Source organism: Staurois parvus, unplaced genomic scaffold (assembly GCF_062004578.1).
Source record: "Staurois parvus isolate SC_StPar_1 unplaced genomic scaffold, SC_StPar_1.0 ptg000401l, whole genome shotgun sequence".
NCBI classification, from domain to species: domain Eukaryota; kingdom Metazoa; phylum Chordata; class Amphibia; order Anura; family Ranidae; genus Staurois; species Staurois parvus.
The window spans coordinates 260015-274571 of record NW_028318197.1 but is presented as its reverse complement, the minus strand read 5'-3'; the positions used below and the strand labels follow the sequence as shown (position 1 = coordinate 274571).

Genomic DNA, 14557 nt, shown 5'->3' with positions numbered 1-14557 from the left:
CTATAGATATCAGTGCTAAAGATGGCACCAAGGAAAACCAGCACATGGTTATAGCTGTTCCACTGCAATGGAGCAAGTTGACAAAGCTCCATTAACTTTAGATCCCTGTCAGGCTTGCATCAGACGGCCTATCTGACTAAGGCAGATTTTATTGCAACTTTGTCTGAATTCTTTGGGGAACTCTTTGCCCTTCTATAACCTTTGGTCTAAAGGGCTCAAATGCACTTTTCTGCTCTCCGCCACCTGGATCTAATCAGCAGTATGCTCCTGAATCCTCTAACTTCTTTAAAGAAGATATTGAGGAAGGAGAGGTGGTTGCAAAAAATGATCCTGCAGAAGATCTTTTATCTCCTGCATGTTATGAGAAATAAGCTAGGACTTCGTACCTTAGGCATTCTACTGTGAGCTCATTTGATGTGGTTCATACTATCTTTTGTCTTGCAGCAGTGGTATCTCTGTTATGTCTATTTGTCAAACTGTTGCTAATTGGACTGAGAACACAATCCTGTGTTTGAGGACCCTGTTCTGCTGGAACCAATGCACCTTGAATGGTGCAAGATCAGGCATCTCAACCCCTGGAAATACTATATTTCTTGCATACTAGCTTTCCTTCTCTCTGGCCTGGACCAACATCTGATTCTTAGTACTCTAAATGGACAGGGTCCTGCCTTTGTTATCCTATTCTAGAAACCTTTGGCTTCGAACTTTCATGTCAAGACCTTTGTACAGGGAGTTACTCCCTATCAATTCCCAACTTCAACCTCCCTTGTCTCCCTGAGATCTTAATCTGGCATTCTTGGTTCTTCAAAGGCCTCTCTTTCACTAGATTTGGGAAATCCCATTGGTGGCCTATCTGTTGGCCATCATCACCATCAGAAGTGTCTTGAGTTGGAGGCTCTTTCTTGCAAGGAGCCTTTTCTTATTTTACCTAGAGACAAGAAGATCCTGAGATACAAAGACCCTCTTCCCTCCCCAAGGTGGTTTCTACCTTTAACCTCAATGGGGATTTTAATCTCCTTTCTCTATGTACTGCCTGGAAGTACACCAAGGAGATTTCACTCCATTGCCTGGATACAGTCAGAGCAGTTAGGGACTACATTGCTTCAACAGTCCTTCCTTTTCCTTCCTGAAAGTCCCGAGAAGGGACAGCGTGCATCCTCTTCCACCATTATTAGGATGCTCAGGCAGCTAGTTTCCAAGTTTTTGTCCCCAAGGCTCCTCTTTCCTTATCAGAGCCCATTCCACTAGAATTGTGAGTGGTTTGGAGGTTTGCAAGACTGTCACTTGTCTTCTGTTCTAACCTCAAAGTTTTACCAGGTGGATTTCCAGGTCTGCTGATGCAAGCTTCAGCTGCAAGGTGCTTTAAGCTGGCATCTAAATAGTTTCAGGTCTGTTGATCCTTTTTATTTATGGACCTGTTTGCTGCTGTTTGCTATGTTGTTGCCTACTTCTCAGTTTATTGCTTGGGGATATCCAATGGTCTATGAATACAAGTCCTACTTACAAGTTAGGTGTTTACTTGGTGCTACTGTCAGCAGAGATAAGATGCACATTTTTAATATTGTCAAGAAAACTAGTCAGCTAGTGCAGGGTTGTTGTGCACCTTTCTGTATAGAACAGTTCTCAGAGTTTGGTCCTGGATCTTCGTATGGTAAGTTGTACTCTTTCATTTTCAGAGGTCTTACCTCTCTATATGCACATAAAAGGGGAAAGTCTTTCATATTGCAGAGTTCAGTGTGTGGTTAAAAGAATGGTGTAAAGCTGAAGGTTTAAGCTGTTAGTTATGTTTCTAACAGGCGGACTATTATTGAGCTGTCCAAATAAGATCTATATCCAAATAAAGTCTATATCCTTTACACAAGGGTACTGAGCTACTTAGTATGGAATTCATGAGTTTTTTTTGGACAAGTATTTGAGCTGAGAAATGGGAGCAGAGATGGGAGCAAAGGAACATTTCTATCATCAGCAGGTAAATGCAAATGTGAGGATTTGGCTAATGGAGTGGTTACTTACATAGGTAGGTTGAAAAAAAGACATATCAAGTTCAATCAATAGAAACTATAAATAAAAAAAATAATTATCATTAATATAATACAGGATTTTTATTGCGGCTACATTTTTCACAGCGCTTTACAATAAAAACGAAATCAGTACAGTTACAATAAGATTCCAGACAAGAGCGTTTGGGGACCCTTGCTCATGAGAGTTTAAAATCTAAAGGAAGGGCAAGTCATACAAAAGGTAGTAACTACGTGAGGGGATGAGTTAATGGGAAAAGTTACATTTCAGTTTCTAGCCATAGTCGGTATAGGCTTACTTGAACAGATGAGTTTTCAGGGACTGCCTAAAGGTAGACATAGTAGGAGACAGACATACAGATTGGGGGAATGAGTTTCAGAGGATGGGAGAGGCTCTGAAGAAGTACTGTAGTTGTACATTGGAGGTGCTGACAAGAGAGATAGAGACCAGGAACAAAGCAGATGATATTGGTGATATTTTGAGTCAAGGTTGGTGATGTAGCTGGGGGTACCGTTGTGGATGCTTTGTATGTTGTTGTTAATATTTTGAATTTTAGTTGTTGTTGGGTGAGGTATAGGCAGAGAAGTGTGGCATACACTGAGCATTTGGCATGGTAGATGAGGCTGGCAGCAGCATTCATGATAGATTGAAGTTGGGATAGCCTATGTAGAAGTAAGCCAGTAAGGCAGGAGTTGCAAAAGTCAAGGCGATAACAAGATACATTAGTAGCTCCATATACAGAACCTTATATATGGCAAAGAGGAATACAATACAAATGTAATGTGTAACATGTAGACATGGATGTAACATGTTCTAAAGATGTACATAGTCTTTAAACCACTTTTTCCTTCAGATGCACCGAGTGCCCCTTGTTCTTTGAAATGACCTTAAAGTGAATACTTTTGCACCAAATTTACTATATAGACCATTTATGTATTTATACATAGTGATCGTGTCTTCGCTTAACCCTTTCACTGCCAAAGCCATTCTTATTTTTTTTTTTTGCACAGGTAAAAAAAATAATTTTAGGGCCAAAGAAAGTAAAACCACCAAGCATGATATATTTTCTAAAGGATGAAACCCTGGACAATATGTCACACAATAAAGTTAATTTATGGCACACAAACTCAATATATTACCCAATTTTTTTGTTAACATTTTAAAGATGAGGTTTCACCAAGTAAAAAGATATCAAACATGTCTAGCCTTACAATTGCGAGCAACATGACAATGAACTTTGGTACCAAAAATTTTTCATTGGCGACGTTTTTAAAGCCTCTACAGGTCTTCAGTTTAGTGTTAGCCATTAATAACTACGTAATGTGTTGCATAATGAATGCTTTTATACTTAGGCAGTCCAAACTCATGTATTTACATTTGTATCTGCATGTACCTTGGCCCAAAAGCTTTTTTGACAGGGGGGGTTTAGATACTTGGATGTAACTTACATTTATTGCACTATTTTCACTTAACTTTTCTTTTATCACATGGGGACCAAAAGTCAGTAATGAGTGGGCACTGGTAAAGTCTATCATACTAGAGACAACTAGATTAAATGTCAGGCAAATATGTAAGAGTAAACAAAAGAAAACGCTCACTAGAGAGATACTGTAAATAGAATAGTGAAGGAAAAAAAAAATCATCATATGGATATCATATCATTCAAGGATACAGAAAATGTAGCCAATAAAGAAATGTATGAAAACAGACTGTGACGGGAGTCACTTTGGGTGAGGGGCCTATGGAACACAGCCCCCTTTAGAGAGGTGGGGAGACCCCTTTCTCAGCTCCTCATATCCTCTTATGTGTAAGTCACCCTGTACCTGTTAGGGGTGCAGGGTGAAATGTCCTGCTATTGTGTAGACATGTATAGGTGGGGGGTTGTTCATTGTTTAGTGCCATGTGGTTGTCCCATTGTTCTATTATGTGTCTTGCTTGGGAGAAAACTATTATGGGATGTATGTGTTTGTGTATTGGCTTGGTGGGGGGGTGTCTGCTGTGTGTCTCTTGTTACTAAATGTATTGCCCCACTGTGTGTATATATCTTTTGTCTGTGTTAAAATAAAGCAGTCTATCCTGGTTTCCTTCAAGTCTGGTGCTGTCTCCTCTTGTATGGTCAGTGGTGGTGTCCGTGGATCTGTGTTCGGATAGGGAAGCGGGAGTCTAACGGAAATACCCTAGTGTAGTCGGGGTCCGGTTCCGTTACACAGACAAAATAAGGCCAAGCAAATTATCAGTGCTGCCATAGCCCAGAAAGTGTGGGAAATGGCTAAATATGTTAAAGAAGCTTCTGTGACAGAGAGAAGATATAATACGGAATCACAATATGCTAAGGGAGACCTGTACGTGGCAAAACATTTAAGCAATGACTTCTGTTCAGTTTCCAGTAAAGTAAATGGCATTAGCAAAAACAAGCTAAAGGGTCATATTGGTTCTGGCTGTGAAGCTTAGAGGCCAGATGTAGCAGATGAATGCTTAAAGTGATATTTCTTTAAAATAAAAAGATGTTATACTTACCTACTTTGTGCAACGATATTGCACAGAATGGTCCCTTATCTCCTGTTTGGTGGCCCCCTGTTGGCACTGTCCGCTTCTTCTTCCTCCAAGTGCCCCCTTAGCAAGTCAACTGCAAAGGGTGTCCATAGATACACACACACACACAGCACCAGTAAGCCACGCCCCCGCTCCCACCTTACAGAAGTTTTACTGACAGCAGCAGGAGCCTATGGCTCTCAGTGTCAGTGTCCCCTGTGAGATCAGGAAGTGACAGGAGCAGTGCTGCAGATGGGATAACTCTGGAGTAGTGAGAGGAGTCAGTTAAGTGTTTAGAGAGAGGATTGGGTAGGACAGTTAATAGGGAATTTTTTTACATTAATGCATTAAGGTAATAAAAAACATATTGGCTTTAGCACCACTTTATTAAAGCAATGTTCCTGATGGTATTCATCCCATGGTGAACCATTGCCTGCTTAACGGATATTGCATATCTTGATTTCAGTAGAGAATTTGATACAGTGTTACATAAAAACATAATCTTCTGACACAATGTTGACTAAAACTACTGAGAAAAAAAGATTTTTCAGTGCTTGTTTCAGGTGATTGTAAAATGAACAAAGATTGTGACCTAGCAGTGAGGAAAACAAACAGAATTCTGGGGTGCATTACTAAAGGGTTAATCGGCAGAAATCAAGCAGGTTCTGATTTCCCCTATATAGATCTTTAGTTAGACCTAATTTAGAATACCGTGTCCGGTTCTGGAGACATCACTTACAAAAGGATATTAATAGGAATGAGTCCAGAGACGGGTCCAAAAAATGGTTTAACCACTTGCCTACCGGGCACTTATACACCCTTCCTGCCCAGGCCAGTTTTCAGCTTAGAGTGCTATCGCACTTTGAATCACAATTGCGTGTTCATGCAACACTGAACCCATATGAAATTTTTATAATTTTTTTAAGACAGATAGAACTTTCTTTTGGTGCTATTTAATCATCTCTGGGTTTTTTATTTTTTGCTAAACAAACCAAAAACAACTGAAAATTTTGAAAAAAAAAATGTTTTTTCTTAGTTTTTGTTATAAAATTTTGTAAGTAAGTGATTTTTCTCCTTCACTGATGTGCGCTAATTAGGCTGCAGTGATGGGCACTGATAGGCTGCACTGATGGGCACTGATAGGTGGCACTGATGAGGAGGCACTAGTAGGTGGCACTGATGGGCTTTGACAGGCATCACTGATGGGCACTGAAAGGCAGCACTCATATATGGCACTGATAGGGGGCACTGACTGGCCCTGATAGGCGGCACTGACTGACACTGTTAGGTGGCACTGACTGGCACCACTGACAGGCACTAATAGGCAGCACTGATGCGCACTGATAGGCGGAACAGAGTGGCACTGATAGGTGGCACTGATTGGCAGCACTGATAGGTGGCACTGACTGGCATTGATAGGTGGCACTGATAGGTGACACTGAAAGGCAGCTCAGATGGGCACTGATATGTGGCAACGATGTGCACTGGTAGGCACTGATATGTGGCATTGATGTGGCACTGATGGGTGTGACAATCGCGTCAACAGACTCCATGCCACGCCCAGCTGCACCCTGCACAAAGATTTTCCAGCTAATGGACCACAATCTGTGTACTTGCAGCCTGGGAGCGATTGTTACTGGGTCAGGTTATTACACAATTAACCTTTCACACTGCCACCACTTCCTTTTAGTACAGAGAAAGAGGAAACTCAGCAATATCAGCAATAACGCTATGATGTTGAATAATCGTATGTATACCACTGTCACCACATGCAGGGTATATAGAGGTTTAAACACACACAGTATCGCTCTTCAGAGACAGGGGTTCTTAGTTTGCATTAAAGAGCTTTAGAAACAGTTCAACACTTTCAGAAAGTAAGATTTATTACTAAAAGGTCAAAAGGGTGCAATAATAATATTTACAGAAAAAGATGTATATAGGACGTCATTTGATGTCCTCCCAGAACGAGACAACCGCCTTGCTCCCGTCATTACCTTATATGGCGGGCAGGAGGCGGTTAAGATCTGAGGGATAAAACATACCAGCAGAGAATGCAATCAATTAGTATCTATAGTCTTGAGGAAGCATGGGAAAGGAAGAATGTGATTGAATCCTTAAATACAAAGCACTTCAGCCCCAAGCCATTTTTGGCACTTTTTGTTTATATTTTAAAATCAGGTTTTTTTTTTATAGAAAAAGTATTAGAACCCCCAAACAGTAAAGCAAAGGCCCTAGAGAATAAATTTGTGTTTTTTGCAATTTTCTATATCTCACGGTATTTGTGCAGTGGTTTTTCAAATGCAATTTTTAAACTTTTATTGCAAAAAAACGTGATAGGTCTAGTGCTAGAATTACTGCCCATGATCTGATGTTCGTGATGATACCTCACATGTGTGGGATTAATCAGTGCGTTCGCCTTTGTGTGAGAGCATGAGGGGACGGGGTACTTTATTTGTTTTTTTAACTATTAATTTATTTATTTTTACACTGTCACTTTAATTTTTTTTTTAATCACTTTTATTGCTGTCACAAGGAATGTAAACATCCCTTGTGACAGCAATAGTCATGTGACAGGTACTCCTTTATGGAGGGATCTGGGGTCTATAAGACCCCAAACCCCTCCTCTGTACTTGAAAGCATTCAGAACACCAAGATCTGTGTTTTTGAATGCTTTCAGATTTTTAAAAATGGCACCGAAAGTTTAAGAGTAAACTGGAAGTGATGTCAGGTCATATCTCCTGGTTTACTATAAGGGAGAGCCGATAAAAGCTGATTCCGGTTGGGACAGGAGATCCCGAGAGAGCTGCGGACGGCGGTGGGAGGGTGTAGACATCCCCTCCTGCTGCTTGTACAAGCAAACAAGTGGCTAGTTAGCCACTCCAATTGCTTGTACAAGGGAGCTAACTGCCAGCTCTAAAAAAAGGATACCGGGGTGATGCCTGCAGCTGCAGGCATCATTCTGGTACAACCACCAAAATTCCAGCAACGTACGGGTACGTCGCTGGTCCGGAAGTGGTTAAGGGTGTGAATACATTTCAGGAGAGCAGTGTTTTCAATATGAAGATAAGATTAAGAGCTTGTGGATATGACCTCAAACTAGCAGGGGAGAATTTCAAGACTAATCTTAGAGAGTATTACTTTGCAGAAAGAGTACATGATGCTTGGCACAGACTTCCAGCAGAGGTAATGAATCAGTCAACTGTACATGTCAGAGTGTCCCATGCTTGGGACAAACATGCAGTAGATCTATACTCAGACAAAAAGGGTTAAAAAAAAAAAGACAAGAACAACAAAATCCCTTATCAGAGATCATAGGTGAGATACTTAAAATGCATAGCTGCCATAGGAGAACCAAGTCTTTCTTTAAAAAACAAGTAAGTGTTGATAACATGAATTATATGGGACTTCTTTTATGATGATTTTAAAAATTTAGGTTTACTAGTCCCAGTCAGATGTTTGGCTGTGACTGAGATTTTAACTCATTCAGTGACACTGAACTAACTACTCTGATAAAAAAACAGATAGATGCAAACGGGTTGATTTACTAAAACTGGAGGGTGCAAAATCAGGTGCAATCAGCTTCCAGGTTTCTTGGTCAAAGCTTAATTGAACAAGCTGACTTTAGAAGCTGGATAAATAAAAAATCAGCGAGCGCTTATAGCAAAATGCAGCTGTGCACTAAAAGGAAACCATAAAACCTTCAGAAAAAACATATATAAAATTTGTGCAGCTCAAAAATGAAAGAAATGATGAAATGAATAATATCCTGATGTGTGTCGATTAAATATCAAATAATAATCAATATAATCAATGAATAAATTATACTCCTGATATATTAAAGTCCGTAATGGAAGATATAAATCAATAAAATTTAAATAAAATAAAATTGAAGCCCAAGTTATTCCCGGTAGTGTATCATTGACTTTAGAAGCTGCTACCATGCACAGCTGCACCAGATTTTGCACTCTACAGTTTTAGTAAATCTAAAACTGGCACAACCAGTTATTAGGTTTAGGGGGCGATTACGTTTTCACATGGTGCCATGCAGGTTTGGACAGCATTTTTCCCTTGGTAAATAAAATCAGCATTTAAAAACTTCATTTTGTATTTACTCAGTTGTCTTAGTGTAATAATAAAATGTGTTTGATGATCTGAATCATTTAACTGTGGCAGATATGCAAAGAAATCAGGACGAGGGCAAATACTTTTTCACAGCACTGTACACTGACCATGCTCTGGAAGTCAGGATATTTCCAGATAAACTAACTGTCTAGAACTTTATGGTGTCCATTATCTAGTAAGGAGCTTAGGTTAGTACTTATGTAGTAGTACTAACTATGCAAAATCTGGCACACTTCTGCATATAAACCAATCAGCTGCCAGGTTTCTTGGTCAAAACTTAATTGAATAAAGCTGACTTTAGAAGCTACTACCATGCACAGCTGCACCAGATTTTGCACTCTACAGTTTTAGTAAATCAACCCCAAAAATGTGTTGTATAGCATGTAACATGTGAATTTCATAGGTTTATTGACTTTAGGGCATCGGTTACAATATCTCCAATATGTACTCACTCCCTTACTATACATTTTAGTTTTGGGATTGTGTTGGGGTCAAGTGTGATTTAACTACCTCAGAAATAGTTGACTGAAAAACACATTTTTTAAAATATACAAGTGTTGAACCACCTACTTTGTAGTCTAAATGTTGTTCCCTGTGAAACTCTTCACTAAATAAAGACTGGCACTTTCTTTTTACAGGGCTTTATGATGGAAAACCGAATACCGGGCTTGAAATGTGACTCTGATGTCTTTGTGACATTTGAAGGTGACAACGTTGTTATGCTACAGGTGAATGATTTGCCTTTATTACTGCAGCTTGTAATTTCTAAATGTTCCCTTATGTCATATAAAGTGTTTTGATCCAGCCAAGAAAAAGTATAGTAAGTACAGTTGTTGTTTTTACCTAACTACATAAACTCTTTTAACATCACAGGTCTGTCAGGTTGGAGCTAACTTGGAATATACAGGAGATTTTAGCACTACAGTATCAAAGGGAGGTCAAATGTTTAATTTGTATACCTTCACAGAAGAGGGGTTAGTTAGACCCTGTTCTCAATGGACGCAAGCCTATGCGACTGCTTCCAAATTGTGCAGTCTAGGTTTAATGTTTTCAACTAGTCTCTGAGATATTTGCATGTATTTCAGTCCTTGAGTGTTCTCAAAAGTCATATAACCCATAATGTACATATATTGTTAATTAATGTGTTTATGTTGTTTTTTTATGCTAGGTTTACACCTTTGCGTATGCTCTGGCTCGCTTTTTGAAGGGGCCGCTGTACCTGTGGGAAACACAGGAAAAAGGTCTTTGCACCTTTTTAAAAATGCAGCCACAGGAAAATCACATATAGCTTTTGCACCGTGCGATTTCCCGCACCCAAAACTGTGTTGCATTTTCAGATGCGTGGGGTTGCCATTAAAAATGAGTGGCAACCCCATGCATCTGCAAAAGAGCAGCACGTTTTGGCTGTGGGTGTTTGCGAGTGCAGAAATATGTACGATTTACACGCTGTCCCACATCTACAACCACCAGCAACAGTGTGAACCTAGTTATAATGCTCTAGTCTTATGTGTACCTTACTTTATAACTTCTTTTTTTGTAACGTTCTATGCACTACCCAACTAGGGTTTCGAAAACTTTTAATTAATAAGTAGGTTTTTCACCATCCTGTAATTTGTGTGATGTTGCAGCTTGGATAATATTTTGAGCTTGTTGGATATTTCCTGTGTCCAGATTGGGGAGCGTTGGATTCTCACGATAATTTGCTAGAGTGCTGGCCAGTTTCTGAGGACTTGTAATGGATGGTGGTACCTTGCTCATCACCTGGTCTCCCTTGTTCTTGTAACCTTTGTCCCCACTTCCTTGACATAAAGGAATAAAGCTAATAATGGTCCTTCCTTGTATTTAGAATTGTTGACATGCCACAATCTATAATCTATCTATAGCTATTACTGCATGTTGCATTTTGTCAGACTTAGTTCAAATTGGCTTCAGCCATGCTACACAGATGAAACAAATCGTTCACAGTGGTGTGACCTACACAAGCAGCATGTAGAAGCTTCTAAATTAATACATACTTATTGGTGAATTAGTTATTTTAAAAAACTGCATTTCTTGGACATATCAGTTAACAACAATAACGTGCATATTTGTGCTTGTGAATTTGCAAGGTTTCATGAGTTTTTAAAATAATGTCAAAATTTACCAATTGAAAGCTATAGAAAAGATTAGTTTACATTAAAACATTCCCAGACATGGCATAAGGAAGACTATGTACAACCTTTGCATGCCAAAGCGGTGGGGTTTGTGTTATAGGAGTATTGCCAACATGCAAATCGGTTTGATGTCGTTAGCAATTCATTTATGGCTTGAGTAAATAGGGAAGGATGTACATTTTACACAGCTTTTACTGTAGTGCTTACAACTAATAAAGCAGGGCATTGTCTTATTACTTTTTCATACCAAGAATAAAGCAATACATGAAGAAAGCAGCTAGTGTTCTTGGTGTAAACGAGCAATACCATTCCTTGTATCCACCTTTACTCAATGCTGGTTTTAAGAAGATATCCTTTAAATATTATGCAAAATGTAACCTTTCCTTACTCTGAAGCTTAAAGGAGAAATATAGCCAAAGATCTTTTGGCTGTACTTCTCCTGTGGATCACAGGAGTGCAATTCATTCTACTCTCCTCTGACCTGTTTTTAGCTGACAGTGGGTTGAAGTCACTCTGCCAGTCCAGGTTGGGGAAAGATCCAGACAGTCAGGATCCACTCCAGAGTCTAGAGTGGTCAGTGGTCCACTGAGAGCCTGAGTCACCCGCTCCCTCTCCCTCCACAGCCCAGCTCTCCAGTGGTTTGGGGGACCGATGCTGCATCCACCTAGGTAAGTATAACTGGGCAAAGAAAAACAATACCCCTTTTTCTCCTTTAATGGCTAAACTTTGTATTTTAATCATACAGTACAGGACACAGTACTTGTATTCATAGACCATGGGATATACTGCTTTTGCTAGGGCAGAACATATCCATATAATCACACCCACTCCATGAGGCTCTGGGTTTTTTGCTTGTGTACTTAGATAATGGAACTGTGTGAATGCAAGGTGGCCAGAACAATTAATCAGGGACTCATCAACGCAGATTTTTTTACTGGGGAGTATAGACATCTGCAAATTTTTGGTTAAGGTGACTTGCGAGGGGCTGAATTTTGTGGAGCCTGTCAAATTCAGGGTCACCCCGAGGATGACAGAGTGTATTGTTGTTGAAATGCATAAAATACATTATACTCTCATATCTATGCCTGGCCATGGCAGCAGAAAACACGGGCATATGATGAATCAGGTCTGCGGACCAATACAACCCAATTAATTTCTTTTAGTAATGCCCATGTTGAGGATTAGGCCCAAAAAAAAATGTAAATTTGGAAACCGTAATGAGTTTCCATGCGACTGGTCTGGCAAGGTTTGAATTAGGGTTGGTGGCGATAAATTGTTGTGCATATAAATTGCTTTGATCCACAATCAATGCATACAGATATTCCGTGAAAAACAGCTCCAAAAATCAAGGAGGTATGTGAAAGACCAAGATGTACTAGACCGCTGGTACTCACCAGTTCACCAAAAGGTAGAGCGGCACTAGTACTGGCACTCTGCTGCATATGAGAGTCATCAAAATTTACCAGCAAGTGCTAACAGAGATCAGGCCTGATTCTGCGAGCACTGCGGTTTTGTGTGCAATGTATCAAGTGACAGTGACCTACTGACACTGCACTTGCTGGGGGAGAAGGGGGGGAGTAAGCGTAGGGGCTAAACGCAGGTGCAGGGGCTGATCCCGCTAACGCTGCGTTTTTGGGGATGCTATACTAATGTTAACGCTGGTATAGTGCTGATCTGATCAAAGATATTGATCCGTTCAGACACTATACTAGCAATGGAGGTTTATTGTGCATGAGCGTGCTCCTGGCAATCAAGGGAATAAATGTGATGACTGGTGTACTGACGGCAATCTGATGCTATCTGGGAGGGACATGAAAACCACGGGAGTGCAAATCATGTATATACTGTATATAGATATATATAGATATATATATAGATATACACCGTGTTCCAAATTATTATGCAAATTCTATTAAAGTGTCACAAAGATTAAATATTTTGTTTTTCAGTGTAACTCATGGATGGCATTGTGTGTCAGGGCTCTTTTGATCACTGAAAACAATCTTGGACACCTGTGATAATTAGATTGTCCGGTGAGCCCAATTTAAGGAAAAACTACTAAAGGACGGCGTTCCACATTATTAAGCAGAACACCATTTTCAAGCAATATGGGGAAGAAAAAGGTTCTCTCTGCTGCCGAAAAGAGTGAAATAGTTCAATGCCTTGGACGTGGTATGAAAATATTAGATATTTCACGAAAACCTAAGCGTGATCATCGCACTATTAACAGATTTGTGGCTGATTCAGAGCACAGACTGGTTCGTGCAGATAAAGGCACATTGAGGAAGATTTCTGCCAGATCCATGCATCGGATCAAGAGAGCAGCTGCTAAAATACCATTACATAGCAGCAAACAGATATTTGAAGCTGCTGGTGCCTCTAGAGCAGTGATGGCGAACCCGTGGCACGCGTGCCACAGCCGGCACGCCGAGCCTTATCTGTGGGCACGCCAGGAGAATCCAGCGGCGCGCTGTCTTCCCGGCTGTAGTGTGCGTAACAGCCGGGTCCCAAGTGCGCATGCACAAGAAGCAGTGCTCTTTGTGAATGGTAAGGCGGTACCTGGGACACATGACAGATCCCAGAAGCCGCCGGACCAATCACAAAGCGCAGCGCTTCTCGCGCATGCGCACTGGGCATCCGGCTGTCCGCCCACACTACAGAAGCCGGGAAGACAACGCGCGGCTGGATAAAGGAACAGGTAAGATAAAAAAAAAAACTCTGCGGAAGTAAGAGCGGGTACCTGTCAAATTCAGGTACCTGCTCCCCCTCCCTCCCCAAAGGTCAGCAGTCATCCCTGTGCTGTCCGCAGTCTCTGGTCATCCCTGTGCTGTCCGCAGTCTCTGGTCATCCCTGTGCTGTCCGCAGTCTCTGGTCATCCCTGTGCTGTCCGCAGTCTCTGGTCATCCCTGTGCTGTCCGCAGTCTCTGGTCATCCCTGTGCTGTCCGCAGTCTCTGGTCATCCCTGTGCTGTCCGCAGTCTCTGGTCATCCCTGTGCTGTCCGCAGTCTCTGGTCATCTCCTGTGCTGTCCGCAGTCTCTGGTCATCTCCTGTACTGTCCGCAGTCTCTGGTCATCTCCTGTGCTGTCCGCAGTCTCTGGTCATCTCCTGTGCTGTCCGCAGTCTCTGGTCATCTCCTGTACTGTGTCCGCAGTCTCTGGTCATCCCTGTACTATGTCCGCAGTCTCTGGTCATCCCTGTACTGTGTCCGCAGTCTCTGGTAATCCCTGTACTGTCCGCAGTCTCTGGTCATCCCTGTACTGTGTCCGCAGTCTCTGGTCATCCCTGTACTGTCCGCAGTCACTGGTCATCCCTGTACTATGTCCGCAGTCTCTGGTCATCCCTGTACTGTCCGCAGTCTCTGGTCATCTCCTGTACTTTCCGCAGTCTCTGGTCATCTCCTGTACTTTCCGCAGTCTCTGGTCATCCCTGTACTGTGTCCGCAGTCTCTGGTCATCTCCTGTACTGTGTCCGCAGTCTCTGGTCATCCCTGTACTGTCCGCAGTCTCTGGTCATCCCTGTACTGTGTCCGCAGTCTCTGGTCATCCCTGTACTGTGTCCGCAGTCTCTGGTCATCCCTGTACTGTGTCCGCAGTCTCTGGTCATCCCTGTACTTTCCGCAGTCTCTGGTCATCCCTGTACTGTCCGCAGTCTCTGGTCATCTCCTGTACTGTCCGCAGTCTCTGGTCATCTCCTGTACTGTTCGCAGTCTCTGGTCATCTCCTGTACTGTG

At 41.5% G+C, this 14557-nt stretch overlaps 1 protein-coding gene across 1 annotated transcript in view; it reads left to right on the top strand.

The window, feature by feature from the left end:
- ACOXL (acyl-CoA oxidase like) overlaps nt 1–14557 on the top strand; it is a 443136-nt gene that overhangs the window by 237089 nt on the left and 191490 nt on the right. Inside the window, exon 13 of the mRNA XM_089686494.1 lies at nt 9312–9401. Within this exon, the coding sequence (XP_089542620.1) occupies nt 9312–9401 (90 nt within the window). The remainder of the gene's footprint in view (nt 1–9311; nt 9402–14557) is intronic.